The 27,029-nt window shown below is 39.7% G+C and overlaps 1 protein-coding gene across 5 annotated transcripts in view; it reads left to right on the top strand.

Annotated features, from left to right (window-relative positions):
- Nucleotides 1-27,029, top strand: part of dpp6a (dipeptidyl-peptidase 6a) — a 358,152-nt gene that overhangs the window by 328,519 nt on the left and 2,604 nt on the right. For all 5 annotated transcript variants that reach the window (XM_076888303.1, XM_076888304.1, XM_076888305.1 and 2 more), the window contains 18 exons: nucleotides 1,963-2,083; nucleotides 12,037-12,191; nucleotides 12,342-12,439; nucleotides 13,311-13,434; nucleotides 13,522-13,560; nucleotides 13,902-14,009; nucleotides 14,334-14,425; nucleotides 16,213-16,260; nucleotides 16,374-16,492; nucleotides 19,249-19,320; nucleotides 20,606-20,713; nucleotides 21,786-21,855; nucleotides 22,498-22,692; nucleotides 23,072-23,126; nucleotides 23,231-23,330; nucleotides 24,039-24,097; nucleotides 24,185-24,257; nucleotides 24,337-24,410. In XM_076888303.1, coding sequence (XP_076744418.1) covers nucleotides 1,963-2,083; nucleotides 12,037-12,191; nucleotides 12,342-12,439; nucleotides 13,311-13,434; nucleotides 13,522-13,560; nucleotides 13,902-14,009; nucleotides 14,334-14,425; nucleotides 16,213-16,260; nucleotides 16,374-16,492; nucleotides 19,249-19,320; nucleotides 20,606-20,713; nucleotides 21,786-21,855; nucleotides 22,498-22,692; nucleotides 23,072-23,126; nucleotides 23,231-23,330; nucleotides 24,039-24,097; nucleotides 24,185-24,257; nucleotides 24,337-24,410 — 1,710 coding nt within the window. The remainder of the gene's footprint in view (nucleotides 1-1,962; nucleotides 2,084-12,036; nucleotides 12,192-12,341; nucleotides 12,440-13,310; nucleotides 13,435-13,521; nucleotides 13,561-13,901; nucleotides 14,010-14,333; nucleotides 14,426-16,212; nucleotides 16,261-16,373; nucleotides 16,493-19,248; nucleotides 19,321-20,605; nucleotides 20,714-21,785; nucleotides 21,856-22,497; nucleotides 22,693-23,071; nucleotides 23,127-23,230; nucleotides 23,331-24,038; nucleotides 24,098-24,184; nucleotides 24,258-24,336; nucleotides 24,411-27,029) is intronic.

Raw genomic sequence — 27,029 nt, forward strand, 5'->3', positions numbered from 1 at the left:
TTGCATGTAAACTGTTTGTGATAATCAGGTGATTAACCGTGATAAATTGGCAACAACTGGAAATCTGTTGCCATCTACACAAATTAAATGGAACTTCATGTTAAATACTTCTGCCCTGAGTCCAGCCAGAACTTCATTTAGCCAGCTGAGTCAAGTTCCCTACTCCATAAACCTTCTCTTATCAGAGAATGACTGAAGTCAGGTTGCTTACTACCAGGAGACCTGAGTGCGTGACCAGGTTGAGGTGTGTTGCACGATCAATCTGTCTGCGACTAGCTTGTTGCCGCAACTGTATGCAATCAGTTGCTAAAGTAAATGCAACAAAACCAAAAAACACCAATAAAAATGCTGAGCAACCACAAGAAGGTTGGCAGGTTTTACTGCAGTGTAACTGAGCCATTAGAAAGACTTTGTGTTTGCTTAAGACAGTGAGACCGAGAAAGGGAAACTGTAATACAGTTTTCATTCAAATCACACTACATACAGAAGTACAATGTGTGTGACAAATAATTCAAGACTTATTAAGTATTAAGAGTCCTCCTGCCTCCTTGGAGAATTACAAGGGAAATCCTTACTAAGAGTGAAAAGTTAAAAACCCTGGAACCTACGCTACATTTTTCTCATCCAGCTCTATGCAATTACACACTTGGCCTCAGAATGATTAAAAGCTCACAATACCACGTTCACACTCGTGTTAAACAAGCATAACATGTAGTAACGTGCCCCATTTTAGTTTAGAAATTTTAGTATGATAACATTAATTACCACTTAGATTAACTTGACTAAATATGTTTAAGACCTAACCTGCCCTACTCTGCTGGTGTGACTGGTCCAACCAGACCAACGTATCTAGAGACTGCTCCAAATACTCTCACTGACTGCCATCAATGGTAGAATTTTACCTTCCTTCAGAGAACGGGGCCAGGTTTTCTCTCTGTGCTGTGGCCTAGATTAGCTTCTAAACAGGGACTCCATCTGTACCAGTGTGACACCAAAGCACACGGGCCCACGGCTTACGTCTCCTCAGGAGAAAGTAATTGTGACACACATTGTATTACTTTTAAAGAGGGTCTGTTTGCTTGAGAAACTTTTAGCTAGCATTTTTTTTCTTTACTGTCATGTTGTTTATAAACAGCTGACTTAGATTTCCACAGGAGATTTTTCTATGTAGTATTTGACCCTTTTTGCACTGTTGTAAGAAGTATTTAATCAGCAAGCAACAATTTCCAGCTCCCTGACTGGTTTCATCATTCATACAGCTCAGAGGGAATATTTGTTGGAGAATCATTCACAAACTGATACCATGATACCTGCTTGAGGCCAGCGATTCCAAATCCTTGAGATACCGAGCGAGCCCTTTTCTGTAATACCCTGAGATTGATTTCAGCATGGCATTAAGGCTGTAACATTTTAAAATTCCAGCCCCAAGAGCAGCCCCGCCTTACCACGTTCACTGTGGGTGCTGATGATCTATTATTCTCTGTAATGAAAGAGTTGACCTTCAGTTATCTTGAAAGCCCCGCAGGCCTGTGGAGGAGAGCGTCAAAGTCAAAATCTGGTCCCAAGGTTTGCTGTCTTATCAGAAATTGAAAAGACTTATTTTCTTGTCTTTTTAGTTTTGGGAATGCCGGTTTCTCTCTAATCAAAAAGTGCTTTTGCAAATGTGTGCAGTGGTGTCTTGTGTGTAAAATGAGTGTGTTTCTGACCCTACGGTTGATATACGGTTGATCTTATTCTTCAGTTTAAATACAACACAGTCCTCAGATTTTCTGTTTTGTGCTGTTATGGTAAGACCTCATTCACTTTTACAACATTTAAATTTATAGGAAAGCTGGTAGTCAGTTTCATTGAAACATCAGTATCTGAGCTCAAGGATCTTGAGGACATGTACTTCTCTAGATGTTTTGTCAATTTTTCCATTCAAATTTTTGACTGCGTTTCTTTTATTTCTGACTCTTCTAGATCTTCATTTTTGAAAACAACATCTACTATCGGTCTAAGGTGGAGAGCCGTTCTATTCGTCTGGTATCTACCGGTAAAGAAGGTGTCATCTTCAATGGGCTCAGTGATTGGTTATATGAGGGTAAGGCAAACGATTTTCTTGCTGCTCAAATACAATACAATGGTAGCATAGTAGTTGAGGAGACGTAGACTCGTATTGCTTCTATAGGAATTATGAGCATATATGCACTTGATCATCAGCAAGTGTGAGCTTGTGTTAACTCAATCTTTCCAAGCATAGCAAATTACAAAATGCTATGCAATGCTCGGAGAAACTGCAAGAAACCCAAGTGCTAAGTGTTTGGAAGGTTTGCCAGAAGAAAGTCTCTCTCTGAAGAAAAAAGAATATGACAACACAGCTTAGATTGGTCAGGTGTCTTCTGAACAAACCACAAGACATTTAGAACAATGTCCTTTGGACAGATGAGCAAAACTGCGATGTATGTAAATGGCCTGTATTTGTATAGCGCTTTACTAGTCCCTAAGGATCCCAAAGCGCTTTACACATCCACCCATTCCCACACTGGTGATGGCAAGCTACATTGTAGCCACAGCCACCCTGGGGCGCACTGACAGAGGCGAGGCTGCCGGACACTGGCGCCACTGGGCCCTCTGACCACCACCAGTAGGCAACGGGTGAAGTGTCTTGCCAAAGGACACAACGACCGAGACTGTCCAAGCTGGGGCTCGAACCAGCACGGCAAACTCCCAACACTTGAGCCACAATCGCCCTGTGTCGTATAACCAAAAAACAAACGCAGCATATTGGCACAAACATTTTATGCCAATTTTCAGGATGATGATTTGAGTTTGTTTTGGACCTGGGCATCTTGCAGTCATTGAATTGACCACAAATTCCTCTGTATATCAGTGTGATTAGAGTCAAATGTGAGGGAATCTATCCAAGAGCTAAAGCTTGACCAAATTTGGGTCTTGCAACCAGACAATGATCCCAAGCACAACAGCTAATATACAGCAGAATAGCTTAAAAAGGAAATGAAAGTCCAGACTTTGGCCAGATTAAAATGTGGTGATCTGACCACAAGACAGCTGTGCATAAACAAATCCTCACAAACTTCAAAGAACTGAAGCAATATTATGAAGAACACTGATAAAGTTTTGATGCGACCGTATGTAACAAGGCATGTTTAATGGTTCTCTCTGCTCTCTACTTTTGTAAGCTACTCTACCCATTACAGGCTGTAGTCTTTACAATTTACGTTCACCATACAGACATAAGATTGACATTCATTTTCTAATCTAACTCTTTCCATGAAAGAAAATAGTGTGTTAGTTCTGATAACAATTAGGGAAAACATGTAGTAAACCTCTTTTGTCCCGTGTATTCTCCTTGTATTACATTTTTCTAATTTGAACACTCTGCAGCAGCTCAGGTATTTAGAAGTAATGACATGAGACAGCATGACTCCCAAGTGTCTGTAGCCACATTAGTATTTTTTGCATGTAGCGCTTGATTTCCTGCAGGTAAATTAAAAAAATGGATATCCTGTCAATTTGCCTCTGCTTTACACAGCCCTGAAAACGAATGAATGTTCTACATCAGTTGATGTGGATTAACTCGGCGGCTGTGTGTGTGTTGTGCATTAAGATATAGATGTCAAAGTGCTCTCCGAGCGTCAACACCACCGATCAAAGCTCACCTGTATGCCTCACAGTATAAACCGTGACAGGGACTGTGTTAGCATTCAACTAATGAATTTATATCTGCTGCGCTGGGTGAACACTCTGCTCCAGTGGAACGGTGTTTTAATAACGGAGCAGGAGGGAGATGGGGAGCAGCAGACTCACAGATACAGAGATAGCAGAAATGGAGACAGCCAATGATACACAACAAGCTGTTAATCTTGGAGTAACGCTAAACATCACATATCTGTTTGAAAGTGTGAGGCTGCCACCAAGGAGATGTCAGGGTTTAGACACTGTGGCAGAGAGGTTATCTGAGGTCACCGGTGCATCAGGATTAGAGCCCGTTGGCTGCCTTTCCTGCAAAATTCATCTGTTTTTATTTAATGTTGTCCACCCACAGCCCTCTTATCTCCGCCTAACCAAGCTGATATTTGAAAGCAAGTCCATTCTTCAAGAGCAATATCCATTCTGAGCCATTTAAACATTAATCGGAGCGATATTGCAGTGTCTGACCCCATATTTATGGATTGCTGAAGGCCTGGTAATTTACACTCATCATTTATTGACCAGATAAATCTTTCACTCAGAGATAAAAGATAGAATCAGCTTCATAATGTTGAGATAAAAGTGAATCATAGGACTATACAATTGGTTTTGTGTGCTTTAAGTGCACAATGTGATGTGGTAAAGTGTTTTATTTTGAGAAAAACAGGGGCTATTTTATTATCTCAACACAACACATTTGAAAGCCTGTCATCAGAATTATGTTTATTCAATAATGGAGGGATTTTTCGAAGACAACGAAACAGGCTTGTTGTGGTTGGAAAACATTGGCTAGAGAGCATTATTATGACCAAGAACGATTTTGTTACCTTCTTCAAAGACAAGGATCAGGTGTGTGACCACTCAATGTCAGTTTCTGTCTTCAAAGTGACTTTTGTGCATCAAAACAGCAATAAAAAGACAAGACAGAGTCAATCTACCACCTCTCTGCAGTTGAATGGGGTCAGGCTGGCTGCTGTTTGTCATAAATTGGCAATCATGAAACTCTTGCAGTCTAGATACATAAATATTCATGTTAACCAGAAATTTACGTTACATTCATAATCTCGCCAGAGCCTCATTGATTTGAAACAGAAATTCCTGCACAATTAGTGATGTGGGTGCTGAAGGACAGTGATTTAACTGTAAACTGACACAGGCACTCGTCAGTTTACAGTTATATACACCAGAATACGGCCAGATGTCCTCTATTGCAAAGAGATGTATCGCAGATGAGTAGCGCACATGGGAGCTCACTGGCGCAGATTGATTGCAACATGTTGGCTGTCTTTCTGCCTTTATAAATTAGAAAGGAGTTATTTGAAAACTTGATTGTTTGCCATCAGACAGCCTGTGCAGTCAACTTGACTGTGCTTGCCCACAGGTTGAAGGGGTTGCACGCGCAATTGTTGCAATGTACTTTTAATCTGTAATGCAGTCCCTCAGCAACTCCTGATTTTTCTCATTTTTTTTCATAGTGGCCAGAATTTCCCTCTTATTTTTAGGCTAGTGCAACTAAGCTAGTAGTCAATTTTCTTCCAGTTGACTCTTTTCCCCATAGACAGTGGATGGGGTTGTGCTGGTAATGACTATGACTATGATTACATAGAGATACCCCTGACATCAAACAGGGTTGCAAATTTTGAGGCTGAGGCTTTGAGGAATGTTCATATTGCGTATAAATCTATGCCAAAATGTCTTGGAACCAGCTGATTTTGATGGCCTCATTATGCCAGGTTTTATTTATTTATTTATCTTCATTTGAGAATGCACTAAAAGTCCTTTTCATTCCCATTAATAATAAATCTCTTTTGAAAAACTTGTATTTGTAAGCCTGTAAATAGATTTGGCATTAGCCCAGATATGATGTAAGCATTTGCAGGCAAGCTTAGAAGCCTTGCCAGCTTGTCTAATGTTTACATTCATCTGCAAGACTGCAAGGCATCAGACTTTCCATGCTAATGACTCAGGCCATCCTCCAGCCAAGGTCAAACTGAGGGTCACACTGCTGCTGAGGAGGAATGAGGTCTTAAGCTGTGCCTGTCGCTGTGCAGCAGATTTGATGCTAACGGGTGAAAAGGTTGGCAAATAATCTCCCAGGGCTTGAATATCCTCTTGCTTGCAATGTTGTCTTAATCCATAAGTGTGTGTGTGTGTGTGTGTGTGTGTGTGTGTGTGTGTCCTAGTAATATGCAGACAGCAGAAATGGAGAGAGAAGGGAGAAAAGAAGAAAAGCAAAATTAAAAAAGAGGAAATGCAGCCAAGAGTGCTATTGGGCTGTGTGTAATAGTCGTGTGTTCTGTCATCTGTTGGCTGTCTGATTATTGAGGCTGTACTGATACTGACACATCCTGCAGTGTGACGCAGCCCAAGGAAATGGCTGTTTATTAGGCTCTGGTGTGCCCAGATAAAAACCCGCTGTTGCTTTGATTTTACTTGTGTTTGCCCCTTAGATATTTGGCTAGATGAATGTTTGCATCGAGAGGCTTGTTTGTAGGGGTGGTTTCTGTTTATCAGTCTGTTTGTGTCAGACTCTGCAGGAGATAGAGTAACCACATAATCAACACTTGTGCACTGGAAAGAGAAAGATTAGTAAAGGGTGTGAAAATATGGGCTTGTCTGAAACAGACGGGAGAAATAGTTTGTCGGTGGATGTGAGTCATGCTGTTTGGAGATTATCAGACAAAATAAGATCCGTCACTTAAGAAACATCTGAAATGTTTAGGACTAGACTGACAACTTGTATTTGGACCTTCTACTTCTCAATGTTACCAATTGTGGTAGTAGAGAACTGTCTTAATCGAGATCATTTTTAGCACATTTCTATGTGAATTTCAATTGTGTTGAGTTACCTAAAATCAAACATCCATCCATCCTACCATTTTCTTCCACTTATCCCAAGTTGGGTCATGGTGGCAGCAGGCTAAGAAGGATATCACAGATGTCCTTCTTCCCATCCACACTTTTCTGTTCCTCCTGGGGATTTCCAAGGTATTCCCAGTCCAGATAAGATATACATTTGGGTCTACCTCACCTCCTCCCAGTTGTGCATGCCCAGAAGACCTCCAAAAGGAGCCACTCAGTAGGCCTCCTAACCAGATGTCCAAACCACTTCAACTGGCTCGTTTCGACATACAGGAACAGCACGTCTACTCCAAGATCCCTCCAAAAGTCTGACATCCTCGTCCTATTTCTAAGGCTGAGCCACCCTTTGGTTGCTTGTATTCGTGACCTTACTCTTTCGGTCATCGCTCATATTTCATGACCATGCAGAGGGTGATGGTTGGGAGACAATAGACGGACTGGTAAATTTAAAGCTTCAATTTTCAGCTTAGCTCTCTCTTCATTACATCAGTCTGGTACAATACCTGCAGTACTTCTAGTGCCGCATCAGCATCAGCAGTACTGCCCCAGCTTGCCCAACTCTCACTTGAATTAGACACTTGAATTACCTTGCTTGAAGTCTCTCTCCCCCAATCCAGAGGAATCATTCCCTCTGTTTTCTGGCAGAAAACCATACCCTCAGGTTAGAAGGTGCTGACTTTTATCCCAGCCATTTCACACTTGGCTTGAAACCAGTTCAGTGCATAGTGAAGGTCACGCTCTGATGAAGCCAACAGAACCACATCATCCGCAAAAAGTAAGGATGCTGTTCTGAGGTTCTCATAGCAGACACCCTCCTCACTCTGTCTACACCTTGAGATGTGACAAAGGGTAACCACCCAACACTGACTGAAAATGTGCTATCACTTTGGTTAGACATGGACCTGAAGTCCAGAACAATGGAGTCTAATTGTTGTTTCTATTGTAATATTGACATTTTACAGTCATAAAAATAACAAATACTGACAGTGAAGCTAATAAAAACTAATAATTATTTTTGGCCACTTTGTACTAGTGTAAGAAGTTTAGCGTTTTCTGTTGTATGTGTAATGAGGCCAAAATTAAATGTAATTACGTACCTGCAATTATTTAGATTCAGTGAAACGTTTTTACGTTTAGGTCCAACTTCAAGCTGCCCCTGTGTATAACACTGAACTGACTGTATTTACTTCTAGTGCTCTGACAAAGGCTCTGTTCCAAAGCACGTATTTCTTTTTTGATGTGAGACAGATTGTGAGTATTTTGTTCTCGCTGACTAGGACATTTGAAGTGTGGTATTTTGTCTTTTTCTTTACCTTATCCTATATTTTGTGGGGAGTGTAGCATTAAAGTGGTACTCATAAGAGACCGAAGAAGTTACAAAATTGAAGAAGTTTAAGCTCAAAATTGCTGGACCTTATGTTTTGCAGACTGCAGTTCAGTAAGTGTCTGCTATAGGCAGCAGAAGCCATAACGTTATGTCTGGACTGGACGCTGTTCAACTTTGTGAAAAATGTCACTATCCTCATGAGGTTTGAGGTCTATATTTCAAAGTAAATTGGCTTGCACCTTATAACTAGAAAAACTAAATGCCGACTTTACAAAGCGTGTTTGAGGAAAGAATAAAAACATGCATCAGTTTAACCTTGTAAACCCACAAATGCTGTTTTCTGCAGTCATCCCTCTATTTTTAAAAACTGTAACATGTTCACATCGCATCTTTTTGTTAATGTGCAAAATGCTGGGCTTATGTTGAAGCTACTTATCAAGTTCTTGGTTAGAGGAAACTCTTTACCTTATCGTGTAAAGTGTCCTGCTCTGACTTGTGTTGCCAGTTGATGCTAGATAAATATAACTGAACTGAAATGACAGGAAGTGAACTGTTGCAAAATGTGTAGCTGTAAAGTGGCTAAATCCTCTTGTATCTTTTTAAAATCTCCTTTCTGAATATAAACCTGCAAAACCAATGCCCTGTAATACAGTGTTCATCCTTCGGTTTCCTAAGCCAGATCTACAAACAGATTATTTGCAGGCTTTGTAGATGCTTTGCAAAATCTCACTTCTTCTGTCATGTGCTTCTCTGCTAATGCTTAATTATCACTTGCAACACATCCTCAATCTACACACTGATAGTTGTGCTGTATTTAGTATCAGCTACTTTATTGTCATATTTTTGTGGCGCTATGGCTGGAAGATTTTCATGCCATCTAACCAGTTTGGTTGTTGGCAAGCCAGAATAAAGGGCTAGCAGGGCTTGACCATGCCAGGTATATGTAGTTGTATTCAATGCCGTGCTCTGTGGTTAAAATTTACTTAATTGGACATATCAAACATTGATTTGTGTAGTTTTTTGTTTGTTTGTTTGTTTGTTTGTTTTGGCAGAGGTGACTGGTGGGTTAATGCAAATGTTATAGCTCGTATAGATACAAATGTCAAAAACACAACTCATCTCAAAGAGAAAAATAGCTGGACTCCAAAACAGAGGAGCAGTGACCTAGAAGTATGCACCAGACACTAAAGACAAAGGTAGGCTTTCCCTCTGTGCTGCATTGCTTCTTCACCTTGTGTTTGGCATGTTTCTCTGCTGCCCTCTGTTGGATGCATGTGGTCATTTTTTTCTAAACACTGAGAAGGATTCGTGGTGTTATTGTGCCACAGTTTACGGAATATTTGCAGCATTTTTATATTTTTTTTTGTATCCTGTTAATGTTTTTTTTTTAAATCACATATTTGCAACCTTGGATGTCTGATTTTCTTTTTTTCTTGTTAGCTCAGCTTTCCTGAGTCTGTCACCTTGCACTCATTATTTTCCAATGGCCGCTTGACTTATGGCATCTCATGCATTAATAATGTCCTCTACTCAGTGTATAATGTAGTCTGCACACCAGGATGGAGAACATGGACAAAGGAGATGAGCCTCCGACAGCTCACCTTCGTATTCGTCACAATGAGGTGGGCTGTAAAAAGACAGGAGATGTGATCTCATTACTTAAGAGAGAAAATGAGAGCTGGCTCATTAAAAGTGGTTCGCTCACAGCCTCTTCTCTTGGTTTCTCTTTTGTCCCTGCACATTCTTTTGTAATCACACACCTATCAGGACACTTCCAGAGATGTAACTGCTTTCTCCTTGACTGGCCAAGGTGACTGGGCGTCCCCAGCCGAGTGGATCTGACAGCTCGGCCGTTCCACTCCGCGCGGAAAGCCTTTTAAGCTGCCGCCGGTGAAGTTGGCACGCAGCGGTAGAATTGGCCATGCGGGAAATCATTTTTATATTTTATTTTATTTTTCACCATTTGAAAATGCAATCAGTGCTTTGTTGTCCTATGCTGCTCTGTTCAGCATCAGACAGTGAGATCCAATCATTCCCCACTGAGCACTGCCAGCAGGGTGCAAGTGGGCACACAAGGGAGACTAAAAGAGCAAAGACTAATGGGACTAAAGGCTTCCATTAGCCTTTTTCCTTATAATGTTACTTCCGCAGGGATGTGTATTGTTTCAGGTTCTTTAAGGGAATCTATTCAGCTCATTTTCAACTCATATTTTTGTTTACAACAACAACAACTCTCTACAAGTGTAGCTTTGCATGATTCACAATTCACAATAATTCTTATATAACTTATACTGACCCTTGGTGCAGCTACAGTGTATTCCCTTCCTTCTCTTTATACGCCTGATTGGTTGCGTTTGGCAAACAATAGTTTTGAACAGCAGGTGGGTGGGCCTTGTGTTTTGACAGTAACTGAGATTTCCATGTTGGGGATATCCCCACCCTTTAACTTCATACAGATCCAAGCATAGAAATAACTGCCTGAAATAGAGTGTTTAAAGCACTTCAAATGCTCATTTTAGCTAATTTAAGACTAATTTACTTCTCCATAATATGGAGAAGTAAATTATCTATTGCAAGCATTGCAAGCATTACATATATCTATTGCAAGCATATTATGCTTGCAATAGATATATGTACATATATATAGATAGATACTATATGACAAAATAAGGCAAACAATAGTCTGAAACAGTGAAACACATGAAACAGTGTCCATCAGTAGAAGGTTACAAGCACAACTACTTTTGCAGAACTGTGTAAGAGAACAATGTACATAGGCGTTTGTACCGGAGGTGTTTGACAAATGATGCTGCATATCAAGTAATTCCACCAAGCGATGCGTGGTTAATGAAAATGCAAATTGGTAGTTGATGTTGTTAATTCCCCAAAGCCAGCACCCAGTCCCACAGATAAACAGCATTAATGAAGTTTTAATTGCAAAAGTTGATATAAATGTAGCTAGTGGCAGGCTGTAACAATGAGTCGGAGTGTTTTTGATATCGTCTGCATTGTCGCCACAGACTTAGTAATGAAGTAGGATTGTCAAGGCTATGCTTTATGCTGCCAAAAAGTTCCCTCAGTGAGATTTTATTTGCATAATTTCCTAATGAGACACTCTGTGTTGACAGACGCAATTGTGTGTGTCTGTCTGTCTGTCTTTGTGTTGCAAAGGAGATGAAGGACCTAGACTGCTCTCATTTCCCCATTATTCTCTCTGTATATGTAAAACAGGAGTGTCTGTGATCGCTGTGTTATTTTATGTGGACACGCTTGCACACAGAGGGGCTCGGGGGAAATGTCTAGGTCACCGACCTGAAATGAGCTGAGCCTCTTGCTGAAAATGGTACACACAGAAATGTAGTAACGACCCAGAAAGTTATCTGCGCTGTGGTACCTGGTGAGAAAGTGCTGTTAGGTTTATTTCAGGGAAATGTAGCTGAGTTCTATTTTGGTCAGCATGCTGTGTACTGAGATTAAATGCTGTTGTGATTTATGACTTCAAACTTTTGGGTAGCAAGTGGTTTCACATGTAGGTTTGACAGATAGTGAGTGGGAGATTCCAAATTTAGCAGCTCAGGCACAAAGTATAGTTGTATGTATAGTATGTTGCTGAGAGGACAAAAAGGGTAACTTTGAATCTTTTATCAGTTTGACCAAATTAGGGAAATAGTCAGCAGTAGTATTTTAAAAATAATCCTCAATGCTTCTCCTTCCCCTATTCATACAAACACTCATCCACCAATTGTGGCTCAGTGTCCTGACCAAGGGCACTTTGGCATGTGGAGGATTTAAGAAAAACTTGCTCTTTCACCTGAATAGTTGAGGGATTTTCTACTTTCAGGAGGGAGTTATCATACTGTTTAGCCCTGACTTGTCAAAAGGAAAAGAAAGTCAAGCATAAGTCACATATGCTGACCAGTGGGAGAAAGAAAAGGGAGGCAAACCAATACAAATAGTGCTAGTAATCATAAAGAGCATTTATAAATTTCAAAATGCAGTTTTTCCCCAGAACACCTGCTCCATTATAATCCCAACAAGTAACAACCGTGTGATGCTGTTGGCCTGCAGCTATGTAATTAACTTTTGTCTTTGCTGTTGGATTGTGTTATTCACTATGATTATGATTGATGGTCATTTTCTATTTGCTCTTCCAGAGGAGATTTTCCAGTCCCACATTGCCCATTGGTGGTCTCCAGATGGTGCCAGGTTAGCATACGCCACCATCAATGACACCTTGGTGCCCAGGATGGAGCTGCCAATGTTTACAGGCTCACCCTACCCAATAGGGAAAGAGTACCATTACCCTAAGGTATACTTTTTCCTTCTTTAAACATCTGTACTGATGCAGATAGTTTAAATTATAGAAATAGAATGGTTTAAGCAAAGTGTTTTTATGTTTTGCTTTGTTTTTTTATGGGATATTATGCTCAGTTACTCACTTTGTTTTCATTCTGATCAGGCTGGAGAGGAAAATCCAGTCATCACTCTTTATGTCGTGAACCTTAACGGCCCTCTGCACACCATTGAAATGAGGAGGCCTGATGATCCCAGGATAGGGTGAGTCATCCAAAACTATCAAACAGTCTACCTCTGTGCTCAGTCAACCGATGCACATTTTACACATCGTAGATTTGGCTCAGATTTGCAGTCACATAAAACCGGTGGAAAATCATTGGCTTTTTTTTTTTTTTTGGCATATCTGTACAAACAGTCAAGATGTGATTGCAGGACAGACTTTAAGCTTCAGTTAAAGAGGGTTTATAACTTTTGTAGGATTTAGAGTATTTAGAGTCCCCAGTTCAGATAAATATTTTTTAATGAATCATTAATTATGTATATTATGTAAATCAGTAACAACAATAACTTAAAATGTAAAGTAAAACAAGTAAAGGTTAAAAATACATCTAATCAGGGACTTGTAACTGATGTAAGTGGCTTCCCTGCCGACCCATCCAGTGTCCAAATATGGAGATTTATACCTTTCCTGTACATGGATGAAAAATGAGGATGAAAAAATTTTTTATGTTCAGAATCACAAATCTGTAGATCAACAGAAAAGTCCTAAATATGAGTTGTATATACATGTGTTATCATAGGTGATGCAAAGCAATATGGATTTTTGGATAATAAAATATTTTTGAATACAGTATATTACAGAGTCATAGTGGGTATTTTTATTATATGATATGCTGCACAGACTGGGGGATTTTCTGTCCCCAGTGATGCATTTTTCCTTAATAGGGTGTTGTGTTTAAGTTTAATGCCTCTATTTAGTCTCTTCATATTTACAGCCTATTTTTCCACCTCTTTATACACTGCTTGATTTCTCTGTGTTCAGATGCAACCACTTTTTCCATCATCTTATTTTTACCCGCATTGCAGCTGATACCAACGATAATAAATGCTAAATATGCTTTCTGTTTGCCAGTGAGTACTATGTGACCATGGTGAAATGGGCCACCACCACCAAACTAGCCATTAATTGGCTGAACAGAGCACAGAACATCTCAATCCTCACACTATGTCAGGCTACAACGGGAGTCTGCACTAAGGTGAGCACAGTGTGCATGGCACATGTGCCGCAAGTATGAAAGGCTGTTTCTTTATCCCAACTGAAGTCTGTTTATCTGTTTCCACAGAAACACGAAGATGAAAGTGAAGGGTGGCTCCACAGGCAGGTGAGAATGATAATACACACGTGTGTGTAAGGTAGATTTAGAGTATTAAGGCACTGAGGTACTTATCCTTTCCTTTGTAGCAGTCATTAAATTATAGCCACTGTTTACTTGCTTTGTTGCCTGGCATTTCTTGCCTGACGACATGCACAGTCATTAAATTCAAGCTTTAAATTTAACATGGCTTTGTTCCAAGCAGTGTATGCTGTCTTTTTAAATTATAATGCGGGAATGCCAGTATAATTACTGCATTAAGCAGCCTGCGTATTTAGTTGTCTGTAGCAGTCTTTATTTTATGTCTTGTTAAGTGAAAACACTTAGATCAACCCTCTCTGTGTATTCAGAATGAGAAGCCGCTCTTTTCCAAAGATGGTCTGAAGCTGTTCTTCACACGGGCCATTCCTCAAGGAGGCAGGGGCAAATTCTTTCACATCTCCATGTCCATCTCCCAGGTGAGAGAATATTTGTATGCCAAGTATTTGCATCACTAACATGAAGTTAACTTGGAACTGATGAACCTTTCATATCAAACTTTCAAAAAGTGTGGCCCATATTAATGAAAAATTGTTTGAAAGACATTTTGCATACATAATTCCTTCTAGATGATTATTTGCAGCAGTTTCTGTCACCTGTAAATTGCCAAGGTGGTACATCTGATGTTTTGTACAGTGATTGTAGTGAAATATTTGTCCTGTTCCTGTCACATACAGAAACTGTTGGTGGCATTGGAGGATAACTATCATATTTTTGCTGTTTTTGCTTCTCTACACCCACAGCCCAACATTAGTACAGACACACTGCAATCTATCACATCTGGAGACTGGGATGTCACTCAAGTTCTGGCCTACAACGAGGAGAACCAACTAATGTGAGCATGCACAAACCCCCAAGCCGCCACCAGAACTCAATCATACTAAAAAGCATGTTACCACACATTTGCAACTGGTTACATTTACTCTATACTCACCACCCACTTTGTTAGATACACCTGTTCAACTGCACATTAACGCAAACATCTAATTGGGTTATGTAACCTCAAAAATATCTGCAGAACTTTAAACCAAGCTTTGAATGGCAAAGAAAAATTATTTAGCTTACTTTGACTGTGGCGTGGTTGTTGGTGCCAGGCAGGTTGATCTGTTGATATTTACCCATACTCTCTTCATCTACATTTCTTTGGGTTTACAGAGAATGGTCAAAAAAATGAAAAATATCCAGTTAACAATAGCTCCCTGGGTGAAAATGCCTCGTTGATGCCAGTGGTCAGGATAGAATTCCAAGAGTGCTTTGAGCTGATAGGAAGTCAACAGTAACTCAAGTAACAACTCACCACAACTAAGATATGCAGAAGAGAATCTCTGAATGCACAACACATTGAACCTTGATGGGGTACAGCAGCAGATGACCACACTGAGTGCCACTCCAATAAGCTTAGAATAAACTGAGGTTACAATTCACACCAAAATTGGGCAACAGAAGATTGGAAAACCCAAATGGAATTCACGGTCACCAGATCTGGATCCAGGTATCACCTTTGTGATATAAGAGAACAGGAGATTTGCACTGTGGCATCTGCAGACAAATCTGCAGCAACTGTGTGACGCTATCATGTCAATATGGACCAAAATCTCTAAGAATTTTTCCAGCACCTTGATGAATCTATGTCATTAAGAATTAAGACAGGATTGAAGGCAAAAGGGTGCCCAACCCATAACTTGCAAGGTACGCTTGAAGAGTCTTATGTGGTCATAAATGATAAACAGATAAACAAGGTTAGAAATTCAGCACCATGGACAGAGGCAAGCCCATTGTTTCAGTGGTTTGACAATAAAATCATTCTTCATTTTTATTATAGGTATATATGGTCTTTAGGGCTGAAATATTGGGAAATAGATGCTCTACTGTGCCACCTCAAACAATTCCACACAACAAACTGCCCTGAATGCACACACATAAAAACTGCCTCGAGTCTCCATTGCACCCATGAGGAGTGTGACTCATTCCCATCACTCCCTGATAATTACACTCCCACTGTGATCTGACTAATAATAATAATAATGGATTGGATTGATATAGCGCTTTTCAAGGCACCCAAAGCGCTTTACAATGCCACTATTCAGTCACTCTCACATTCACACACTGGTGGAGGCAAGCTACGGTTGTAGCCACAGCTGCCCTGGGGCAGACTGACAGAAGCGAGGCTGCCATATCGCGCCATCGGCCCCTCTGGCCAACACCAGTAGGCAAGTAGGGTAAAGTGTCTTGCCCAAGGACACAACGACCAGGACAGAGAGCCCCGGGATCGAACCGGCAACCTTCCGGTTACAGATACGCTTCCCAACCCCTTGAGCCACGGTCGCCCCGGACTAACATGACTTCACATATTTATACCCTCATCCAAACATATATAGACACACAGTTCCTCTTTTTCCCTGAGAGTTGCAGGGATTTGAAAAAATCCCAGCCAAATGGGGGTAAGATTTGTCCCATTTCTGTTCTGGGTTCTTTTATAAAACATCTTTTCTAGTCGGGGTATTACTGGGGTAGTCCCAAAGCTGACTGGGGAACACAGCTCTGCTAAAGTCACAGAGTAGACCAAAAATAACAATTATACATGACTGTCATTCCATTTTTGCGTTTTTTATGTTTACACAGATACTTCTTGAGCACTGAAGATGGTCCAAAGCGAAGGCATCTGTACAGGTATTAGCTGTTCGAACTTACACTGCACTTGAAAAACTAGTGGCTTTGATAGTTGGGAAAAAGTGTTTTTTAGTTTCAATGTTAAAAACAAACACTCATATTTATTTCCATAGTGCGGACACATTTGGTTCATTCAACCGTCGCTGTCTGACCTGCGCCTTGTCCAACAGCTGTGGATATATCAGTGGCTCCTTCAGCCTCAACATGAGCTACTTCCTGCTCAACTGCCAAGGTAGTACCATGTGTGAATTCAGCCTCTGTTTAGCTTATCCACTTAAAGATGTCACACAGGACTCTCTTTTAACAATGACAATGAAGTTACAAAGTGCATGAGTGCAAACTTTTAAAATGGGCATTGCTATTTTTATTACATCACAGTGTGCCCTATGTGCAAGGAGACAATGCAATTCTGTGATGATAAATCAGCCATCATATAAATGGCCAATCCTCCAGTTTGCATTTCTTATTTGTTTATACCTTCAGGGACAATACACATTAATCAACATTACTACAAGTGTACCAGTGAGTTTACTAGATTACCACTGGGTAATTTTTCAACTGTTGACCCCTGGCCAGATGTTAAATTAGCCTTTAAAAGCATAAATGAATATTTAAAAGCCTCAAAACAGTAAAAAGCTTTAGAAAGAAGAAGTCGAAAGAGAAGTGCAGGCTGTTAAAATGCAACCACATAATATCCTGTTGTATTACACATGATAAGCATAAGCCAGAGGGTACACATTGGATACAATGTCATATTGTGTCATAATGTTAAGCTTTAAAATTTTGTTTGTTTTGAAGTTTATATGATAATAAATTAGCTACACTTAAGAGAATACACATCCTACACTGCTAGTCATGTATGTGTCCTTTGACTTACTGTAATAATTTAATCACATAAAAGGGATCGCTTTTGTAGTCATTGCTATAGGTGTGTCTGTTGGTTCAAAGTGGTTTCTCTCAGTAATCTGTAGCTTGGTGTACTTGAATGCACATTCAAGTAATGCTTTTATTAAGCTTCAACATCTGTCTGATGTTGAAGATTTAGCATCAGACAGATGTTAAAATCAGGGTCACACCAAATGTGAAAAATCTCCAAGATCAGTTTTTGTAATATGATAAATCGAGTACTATATCTTACGAAAAGGCCTGGAGAAAGATGTACGGGCATTTTTTTTTTCAGTTCGATGGCCTATAAAGTTACATGACATACAAAATTATAATATATATAATATACATTATAAAAAAATATAATTTCATGTGTTTATGTATGTTTTACAGCTTATAGAAGCCAAGGATTTCAGCCAATTCTGCTCCAGTCATATGTGTAAAGACGATAAAACACACCATTTTAGTATATAATGCTAATAGGTCAAAGGTCACAGTCACACAGATTAGGAAAAGGCTTTAGTTTCCACTGGATCATCTCCAAACTTCAAATCATTGTGGGACAAGCACTTTCTTTGAGCTCTTTAAAATATTTTTTTCAGTACAGCAGTGTATGACTTCACCATGACACACAAAGGATTAATATATCACACTAGATTTCCATGTTAACAGTACTGGACCACACAAATGATCTATGAAAACGATGATGTCACGATGGAGATGTCATTATTGAAAATTAATGACATCAGTATAAAATATCAGCGTTTTAGTATAGCCCCTGCCCTTTGGGGGGATCTGTGCAATAGTGCTCTTGTATTACTTCCTCTTTCTCAGTGATGTACAATAACATGTATACAGTGCGTGTACGATATTAAAACCTGTAATGATATTTTATATACTAATCATATGTTTTGTATGTAAATGTGAGCAACTGTAGCAAAGTCTTTGAAATGAGGTGAAGTATATATAAAACATACAGTACAGTACTTAGAAATTACACTGTAGTAAAAATGTTTCTACCAATTTTCTTTTGGTGAGATGTTGTTGCTAAAATGATTTCATATTTCTGTTGTGTTGCTGGTAGGTAGTTCACCGAAAAGTGACAGCACTGTGGCAAAAACAGAGCCGGTGCTCGGATGACTTTACTTGTCACAATGTCAAAAGCTTCTTTCACCATTAAAAAAAGAGATCCCATATCATTGCACTTCTCCTACCTTTGATCCATTTATTCAATATCAAAAGAAGAGACAATCTTCTCCTGGTGATCAGAGAAATATCAAAATGTCACAGCACTGTTGTCATGCCGCAGCAGAAACTGTGTCTCAGTCTGACTTGAAGCCTGTAGCCTCAATATTTAATCACTGATGTAACACTTCAGTGTCAATACTTGCTAACTGATCACCACTGATCTAAGATCAGACTTGAACCGACCAAAATGCAATCACACCCTTTGTGCTCAACCTCTGACAGTCTCTGACAGTCAATAATCTTGTACCTCATGTATTTGTAGTGCAGTTCTTTCCTTCACAGCCTGCCTGTGATCTCATGTGATGAGATTATAATATCATAATCACAAGGAAAGGGAGTGTAAGGGAGAGAAAAAGGAGCCAGGGAGAGAGCGGCTGGTTTGCTCTTCGACAAATACAACCACAGTGTTCCTCTATTTTATTCTCAATTTGCTAAGTGCATCAATCTCTTCATTTGCTGCCCCTCCTCCCTGCAGTCTGAGGTTTTAGGGCTGTGCCTCTGTTTGTGGCCTAGATATGGAAAAGCTATTAGAGCTATTGCATTACATAAACTGAATAAGCAAAGATGTGCTTCTTTGTCTGTCAGACAAATGATCTGGTATCTTTCAGGGTTTTGTTTTGTTTTTTTCTTTTTGTGCATTCACTGAAGGACACTGTGGCATCAGTGTGCATTTGTTAGGAAACATACACTTTTCCCTTGCTATAAACAAATAGTAAATACAGCAACCTATGTATTAATATTATGGTGATTTAAAAATAAATTGTTTTTTTAAACAGTCCATAGTAAGTCAGAATGTCCACATGTCATGGTCAAATATAAAGATACATAGTATTTGAGCTCTGATCTTCTTTTTAGGGCCGGACATCCCGTTTGTGGCTGTTTACAAGACACAGAGAGACACAGAAAGTGAGACACAAGACAGAGAAAGTGAGTATTTCAACCAAGCAGCAGGTCTCCATGTCAAAAAGTATATTTCCTCTAGTGGCTGGCTCCAGAAGCAAGTCATTGCCTTAGCTTCTCATGTTAAAATGTCCAAATTTACAAAGTTAAAAAGTTAATTTTGGTGAAATCAGGGTCACATCAAACGTGGAAAATCTGTAAAAGCTTTTTATTACCCACAGTTTTTTATGGATGATCTTCAAACTTCACAACAATGTCGCCCTTGCTACCTGTCTGTATCCACATTCTTAATAAAGTTTAAATGTGTGAGTTTTAAACTAAAAATCTATTTATTTATTTTTAAAGAAGAATTGTATTTACTTTTGTAGGAGGAAATTAGCTGTACACAAGCTATAATTTTTCGCCTGAATTAGAATTTGAACAGATTTTTGACTCACCTTAGGGGCTAGCCCCTAGTGGCCTTATAAAGAACTCCAGTTTTGACGCTCCTGCTTCCTCTTTCAGCCCTGGAAGCTACCTTTTGACACAAATGAATATTTACAAGCCTGAATGGAATGAAACACATTAGAAATGACCTTCTCTACATTACCATATTTGCTATATTTAACCTGACCTTGTCAAAAGGGGGCAGAAGTGTTTGCAGTGTAGTGCAAAGTGATCACCTTTGCACTGAGTCACTGTTTGTCTACAGGCCAAGTGTGGCATGACAGACGTAATGACATTACTCCTCACAATGGATGTCCTCATTAGATTATAACCTGCCCAACAGCACTATCAGCATACTGTTATTTGATTACTACAGTGTGTATGTGTGTGCCAGTCTTTATCATCTTTAAGTAATGAGATCTCCCCGTCCTGAATATGTTAAAAAACAACTCTGTAAATTTCATTACCATATATTATTCGATGTATTCACCTTCACAACAGCATTTTTGTAAGTGCAATCCATTTTTTTCCTGCCACTCAGTATGCTGCATTTAAAGGCATGTCTTTCTAAGTGACCTGTAGGTCTTTCTAATGTCCTGCTGTAAGCAATGGTAGAGACAAGATCACATTAGAATTAGTGTATGAAGTCTCCTCATCTCATTCCAATTTGGCCGTCTTGATTTGGTGCCTGCTTTTACATCTCCTCTACAACATCTATGTTTAGGTTTCATGGGGGGGGAGATTTTTCTTATCGCCTCTAAAATTTTTATGTAGCACATCTATAAGGAGATTACTCTCTATTCTGCTCCTGTAACAAATCAGTCATTTGAAACATGAGCTGCCTGACAAAAATACTGTAAACTGTTATCTCACATACTCTCTTCAGGTATTGTAGAAGTCTATAAACTGGAGAGCAATGAGAAAGTGAGGCTGACCTTGGAGTCCATGCAGATGCCCATAGTGGAGTACAAGGAGATCAACATGGACGACTATAGTATGTATCAGACCACCAGACTCTTACTGTATAATGGCATATTATTAGGAACTTAATGCTAATGATGGAGTAATACAGAGCTTATTTCACTTCTTTTTATATTAAAAGATGCCACGGAGCTGAGGTAAACTGAGCCAAAAGATGTTTGTCAATCAAAACAAACTGATTCCTGATTAAAAAAGAAAAAAAAAAAAACCCATAAAGTTTGAAATATATTTTATTTGTAGACTGTATGTAAAAGATGGACATAGCCATCATGATGGCTGTCTTCATGTTTTGAAGCCAGATGTGAGGAATAAGGGGCAGGTCTGCCTGAGAACCAGACGACACTGAATGCTCATATGGTGACATGAGCTCTAAAACCCTGCTTTAATATTTGTTTAACGCCAGATGAAAAATGTGGGCCCAGATTAAAATCACTCTAAATGGAAAATGATAACTCTAGGGAAATATTCATATAGAAGCGAATGGGAAAATAGCCTTGGACTTGGCCTCTATGAACAGTTTGTTGTATGTATGTGGTTTTAGTCTCCCATTTTTGGTCACACTTTTTTCGTAAATCTCGACCATATCATGTTTCAAAAAGGAATTTCTGTGGCATTTTCCTCTTCATTGTTAATCACAAGTTCTTGTCAAATGAGCAAGCGGTTTGAGAGCCAGACCTGTCACATCAATTTTTCAGCAAGCCATGAAAATGCTCATCTCAAGGCTTCAAAACTGGCCTTCAGAAGCCAACAGGTGATGTCACAGTAGCTGTGTCCATAAGTTATGCTATCTGTGGTTCTTAAGCATATAAAATGGGTTGTTTTCTGTGCTACAGTCATGATCCAGCTTACTTTGAACATGCATTGCTAAGCTAGCAACTGAAGCCATGAAGTCTATTACCTCCGAAAAGATAATAAATTAAGGCATTTTCTCATAGACATCCATACAATTTGACTTAATTTAGCAATCCAAAACTGCGGCACTAACAGCTAGAAAGTTTAGTGCACAGAACCAGGGGTTATGTTTTGTGTTTGTGAAAGAGACCTTAGTTGCTTTTGTGTAACAGTTGTTTGACTTGACATTGCAGCCTTGTCGATGCAGATCCTGAAACCAGCTGGCTTTGTCGAAACGTCACACTACCCTCTGCTCCTGCTTGTGTATGTATCAACAAAAGTGTGTGTCTATTAGCAATGCAGTCTCCACTCCAAGTTATATGAGGACATATCCGTCCATATCAATGCAAACATGCCAAGCAGATAAATTTCTTTGTCCCTGACACCTGCTGGATAATAATTACACTGTGACAAACTGAACCTCCTCTCCACCATTTTTTCATGAGCGTTCCTTTCTTCCAGCCTTGAACTATATTTTTATTCTCCAGGTCAGATCTAGGTTTCTCACCGTTTTAGAAAAAAAAAACACACTACTATAATTTATTGTATCGTCATTCATACCTGTAAAAATGATTTATTAGAAGTTTAAATCATTAGGAATTATTTCACCTCTTCATCACAGTCATAACTTGCAGTTGAAACTCTTACACCATTTAGCAGGCATGCCGTTGATTTTGAGTAAGTTTTTCTATTCCATGTCCCCATTTTTCTCTGTTTTCTGTTCATCTGCTGTTGCTTTTCTTGCGCTGTATAGCTCAAATGTTTAATTTAAAAAATAGACTGCAGAAAATTGGGACATAAGGTTATGCACTTTATTTTCACATGGACACAAAGTTAGGACTGAAATAAGGATCACATCACTTGTGGTAGCCTCGATTTCACTTCACTGCTCTGCTTGTGGTGCAGCGATGGGACACCTGGTGACCAGATGGTGTCAGAGCAGTTTCACTTGGATTGGGCCACGGTGCTGGTGAGCAGCTTCGGCGCCATCGTGCTGCGTTGTGACGGGCAAGGCAGCGGCTTCCAGGGCACCAACCTGCTGCATCGGATCCAGAAGAAACTGGGCGTGTTTGAGGAGCAGGATCAGAAGGATGCACTTAAGTATGTGGATAAAGTCGTGCTGCTTTATTGAGAAAAACACATTAAACTGTGTAATTTGCAGAAGTCATCTGCCAGATCTTAAAGCCACATTTATTCACACGCACACACACACAAATAAATTTACATTATCATCTGTAAATTCTTCATTAGTTACTGCTATGAAAATATATTTTGCACACACACTGATAGCAGCTGGTCTGGCAGAACTGAAAACGTGCATTTAATGTGCAAGTGTTAAACAAACACTGTGAATTTAATATAGTATAATGGATCGTTTATTGCAAACAGCTGCTAAAACATCTTGTAAGTTAGAGCTACAGCTGCTACTGTGAGACAGTTTTTCTAAAAGTCAAACTGAACCAATGTTTATCTTTGACAGTTTTATTCTAAAGGAGCCCTATGTTGACAAAAACAGAGTCGGAGCATTTGGAAAGGTAAGAATAGTGTCAGTATGTGCATTCTGGGTCCAAAGATTGACCAAAATAGTCCATTCTACACTCAAGTATCTCTGTGTTAACATGCAGTTGTTGTACTTCAGGTGTATGGAGGCTATGTGACCAGCCTGTTGGTCAGCGGTGAGGAATCTCCTGTAAAATGCGGCGCTGTCCTCTCACCCATCACAGATTTTGAATTGTATGGTAAGCTGTGTTTGTTTGCAGCTTTTTGCATTTGAAAAATCACCACTCCACTACGTGTACTAAACAAATGCAGTAACCCTGCATAATCAGTCAGGCTCAGGCAGCACTGACAGAATATTCAGAGGAAAAGGGAAGACAGATTGCAAATCTAGCACCTTTAACCCCACAGCGGGGATATCTTTTCAGGGACTGCGTCACGCAAGTAGGCACTCATGAGTATGATGGTGCAGACAAACCTAGAACTCAATCACATCAGCGCCAGACGAAGTTAACAACACCAGCCTCACCTCGGCTACCCGAGGAATACAATGTGTGAAATGCAGAAGTGCTGTGCACCGAGGGAGTGACAGTACGAGAGACGCAGGGAACAAGGAACGAGGCGCGGTGCTGTTGTAGCTGGAGGCGCACCGAGTCAGGAAAGTGCAAATTAAGGAGGAGCTGGGCGTTGCGGTGTGACTGATTTCCTATCTATTTGATTTCTCTCGCTCTGCCAGAGGCGGTGAGAGACGTGCCATGACACTGGAATTGCGGAATTGCAAATGAAGACTCTTGTAACAGCCTCAAAACTAAGGAATATGTAGATGGCTGAATATATTTAGACATAGGGATAAAAAACCACCCTCAAACAAAGAGTGATTAATGGAAGATTTGATTTGATCTTAACAACAAAGCTAATAAAAGATAACCGAAGCCTATTTCCCCCTCTAGCTTCTGCATTTTCTGAGAGATACCTTGGACTGCCCAAACCTGACACAAGAGCATACACGGTAAGATTTTATTACTTTTTTTTTTTTTTTCATTTTCTTTCCAGTTGTAATAATTATCAAAATAATCTGCTGAAATGTGTTTTTTAGATGGCAAATTTAGCCCACAGAGCGTCTCAGTTTATGGATAAGAAGTTTCTGATTATCCATCCTACAGCTGACGGTAGGTCAGGAATTATAATCATCTTCATAACTGAATATGTAAAAGATAAACAATAATCTGTCTCATTTGGTTTCTTTAGAAAAAGTCCACTTTCAACATACAGCGAAATTCATTGCCCAGCTCATCAGTGAAAAGGCCAACTACACCCTACAGGTATGCAGTCTTTCTTTTCCTTGTTCAGTCCAACCTCTGGGAGCTTTGTGATCCCAGTGGTGGTCTCGCAGCAGGCAGAGGATTAGCCCTTCACAATGTCTGCCTCACACATAATGAGATTATAAGACCTCCTTGGGCATCCTGCATTAACACCATGACTAATCCCTTTATAACACATTGCTCTGCTGGCGAATGTTCATCAAAGCTCATTACTGACCAACAGACACATTAGTGTGCACAGTATTAATATTAGGTCTCTACTAGTTTATGATGGGTTCAAATAAACACTATCACTTAGTTACTGTCGGTTGAAAAACACTTTGAGCTCTGGTAATATACACTTACTAGATAGTTTATAAGCTTTGCTAATACCAGGTTGGAACCTCTTTTGCCTTCAGAACTATCTTAATTATTCTGGTACAGATTCAAAGTTTTCTCTTCGGTCACGCTCGGTTGATTTTTCTAGTCGGCACACTCATTTCCTCCATTACGCGCTGGCTCCATTACCCGCTGGCTGCTACCCAAACAAACACACGTGCGGCTTGGCACTTGCGCTGTACGTAACAAGTCACGCGACGTGACGCTGCGGCTGTGATTGGTTCGGCTCTGCGCTACTTAATTTGGATTGACTGACCTTTTTTTTTTTTTTTTTTTTTTTTTTTGTTGAGGACAAGAGCGGCGAGGTCTATCGCGATAGCTTAATTTCTCTATCGAGTAAAAGTTATATCGCGATACATATCGTTATCGTTCTATCGCCCAGCTCTAGTGGCTGCACATCAGTGATGTGAATATCCCATTTCACCACATCCCAAATTCAGTCATTTGAGTACAGCGAACTTTCTGTTGTGTTCAAGAAACCAGTTTGACATGATTTGAGCGAAATGACGTGTTAGTCGGCTGCTATCACAAAGGTAGGCTATGGCATTTAAACAATGCTCAGTGGGTACTAAGGAGCTCAAAGTGTGACAAGAAAATATCCTCCATACCATTACACAACTGCAACAACCTGAACCATGGATGCAAGACAGGATCCATGCTTTTATATTTTACAGGGTATATCAAACAAGAGTCGTCCAGTTTCAAAGTGCTTTAATTCTGCAGCCCTACACCAGTAACAAGCGAAACATGTACTGTTAGAAAGAGGGGATTCACGAGTTTCACATAGTTGCTGGTAGGTAGCAGTGGTTACAGTGAGTCCAAACATGCTCCCAAAAATTTGGGACAAGTTTAACTATCGTATGGACATTTGCCATGCGTGTGGAGGGCGACATATTGAGCACTTGTGAACATTGTAAGTTTTATATGTAAAACTTTATGTTCAGCCATGTATTTAAAAATTTAAACCAAGCTTCTATGTACATTACTTTAAAAGGTATAGCCTTTTATAACCGGATTATTCTTTTGATAACACCCTGTATATGCCATCCCAGTGTTGCAACAGGAAAACTGAAACCTTCATGCTCTGAACACTTGGTGTGGTCTTTAGCTGCTCTAGGTTGGACATGTTGCACATTAAGAGATGCTTTTCTGTATACCTAGGTTATAATAAAATGGTTAATTGAGTTACTATTGCCTTCCTATCAGCTCAAAGTGGATTGACAATTCTCCTCTAACATCAACAAGGCATTTTCACTAAGAGAACTACCACTCACTTTTCAAACTAGTCTCTTTAAACCATAGAAATGGTCCTGGTAGAGCAGCAGTTTCTGAAATATTCGGACCAGTCTTACTGGCACCAATAATACATTAAAGGTTACTAAAATTACCTTTCTTCCCTATTCCGTTGCTTATTTGGAGCATGTGTGCATGCCTAACTGTACTGAACTGCTGTCATGTTATTAGATATTTGCGTTGACATGCAGCTGAACAGGTATCTAATCGTAAGTGAGCCAGACCAGTGAAGATACCTTGTCTGTTAGTAATAACAGTTCAACTACACATTTAATCCCTGAGATCCCTAAATGTAAAAAGATCTGAAATTTCAATAACATTTTTCAGTTTTTCTACATAATTAAGAAAGAGTTGTTATTAATTGATCTATTACTTAATTACTCTGCTATAGTATAAATTGTCGTAGGGGAGGTCTTTATATGCAGGAAAACGCTTCCTGCATATAAACGCAAAATGTATGCCCTCCTTCATATTTTCCAAAGCCATCCATTGGGCTGGATTTTGGGCCTTGTGTTTGACACACCTGGAGTAAACTGTTGTTTTCACTTAGCCAGGATGGTATTATTGTAGGGTCAATACCTTATAATAAAAAGTGCTTTGAGGCAACTGATATTGTGATTTGGTGGTATATAAATAAAACTGAAATCAATTGATTGTGTGAGGTTCTGATCCACAGTCCATGTCAAATGATAGATGGCTGCCAACCAGCAGAGGAACTAAACAAAGTAAAGCTGTTAGCATGAAAACTGATTTTAGCTACCTGAGATAAAAACTTTGCTGTGTTTCTTTGTAGGTGTACACTATATTTAGACGCTATTGACAGAAAGACCAATTTACCTCACGAAACACAGAGCTTTGTAGCCTCCTTGCAATCGAAGAACAAAGTCCACAGAGTGAGGCAGCAGTGCTAACCACTGTGCCACCCTGCTGCACACTTCAGAAGATTAT

Source organism: Maylandia zebra, linkage group LG9, assembly GCF_041146795.1.
Source record: "Maylandia zebra isolate NMK-2024a linkage group LG9, Mzebra_GT3a, whole genome shotgun sequence".
NCBI classification, from domain to species: domain Eukaryota; kingdom Metazoa; phylum Chordata; class Actinopteri; order Cichliformes; family Cichlidae; genus Maylandia; species Maylandia zebra.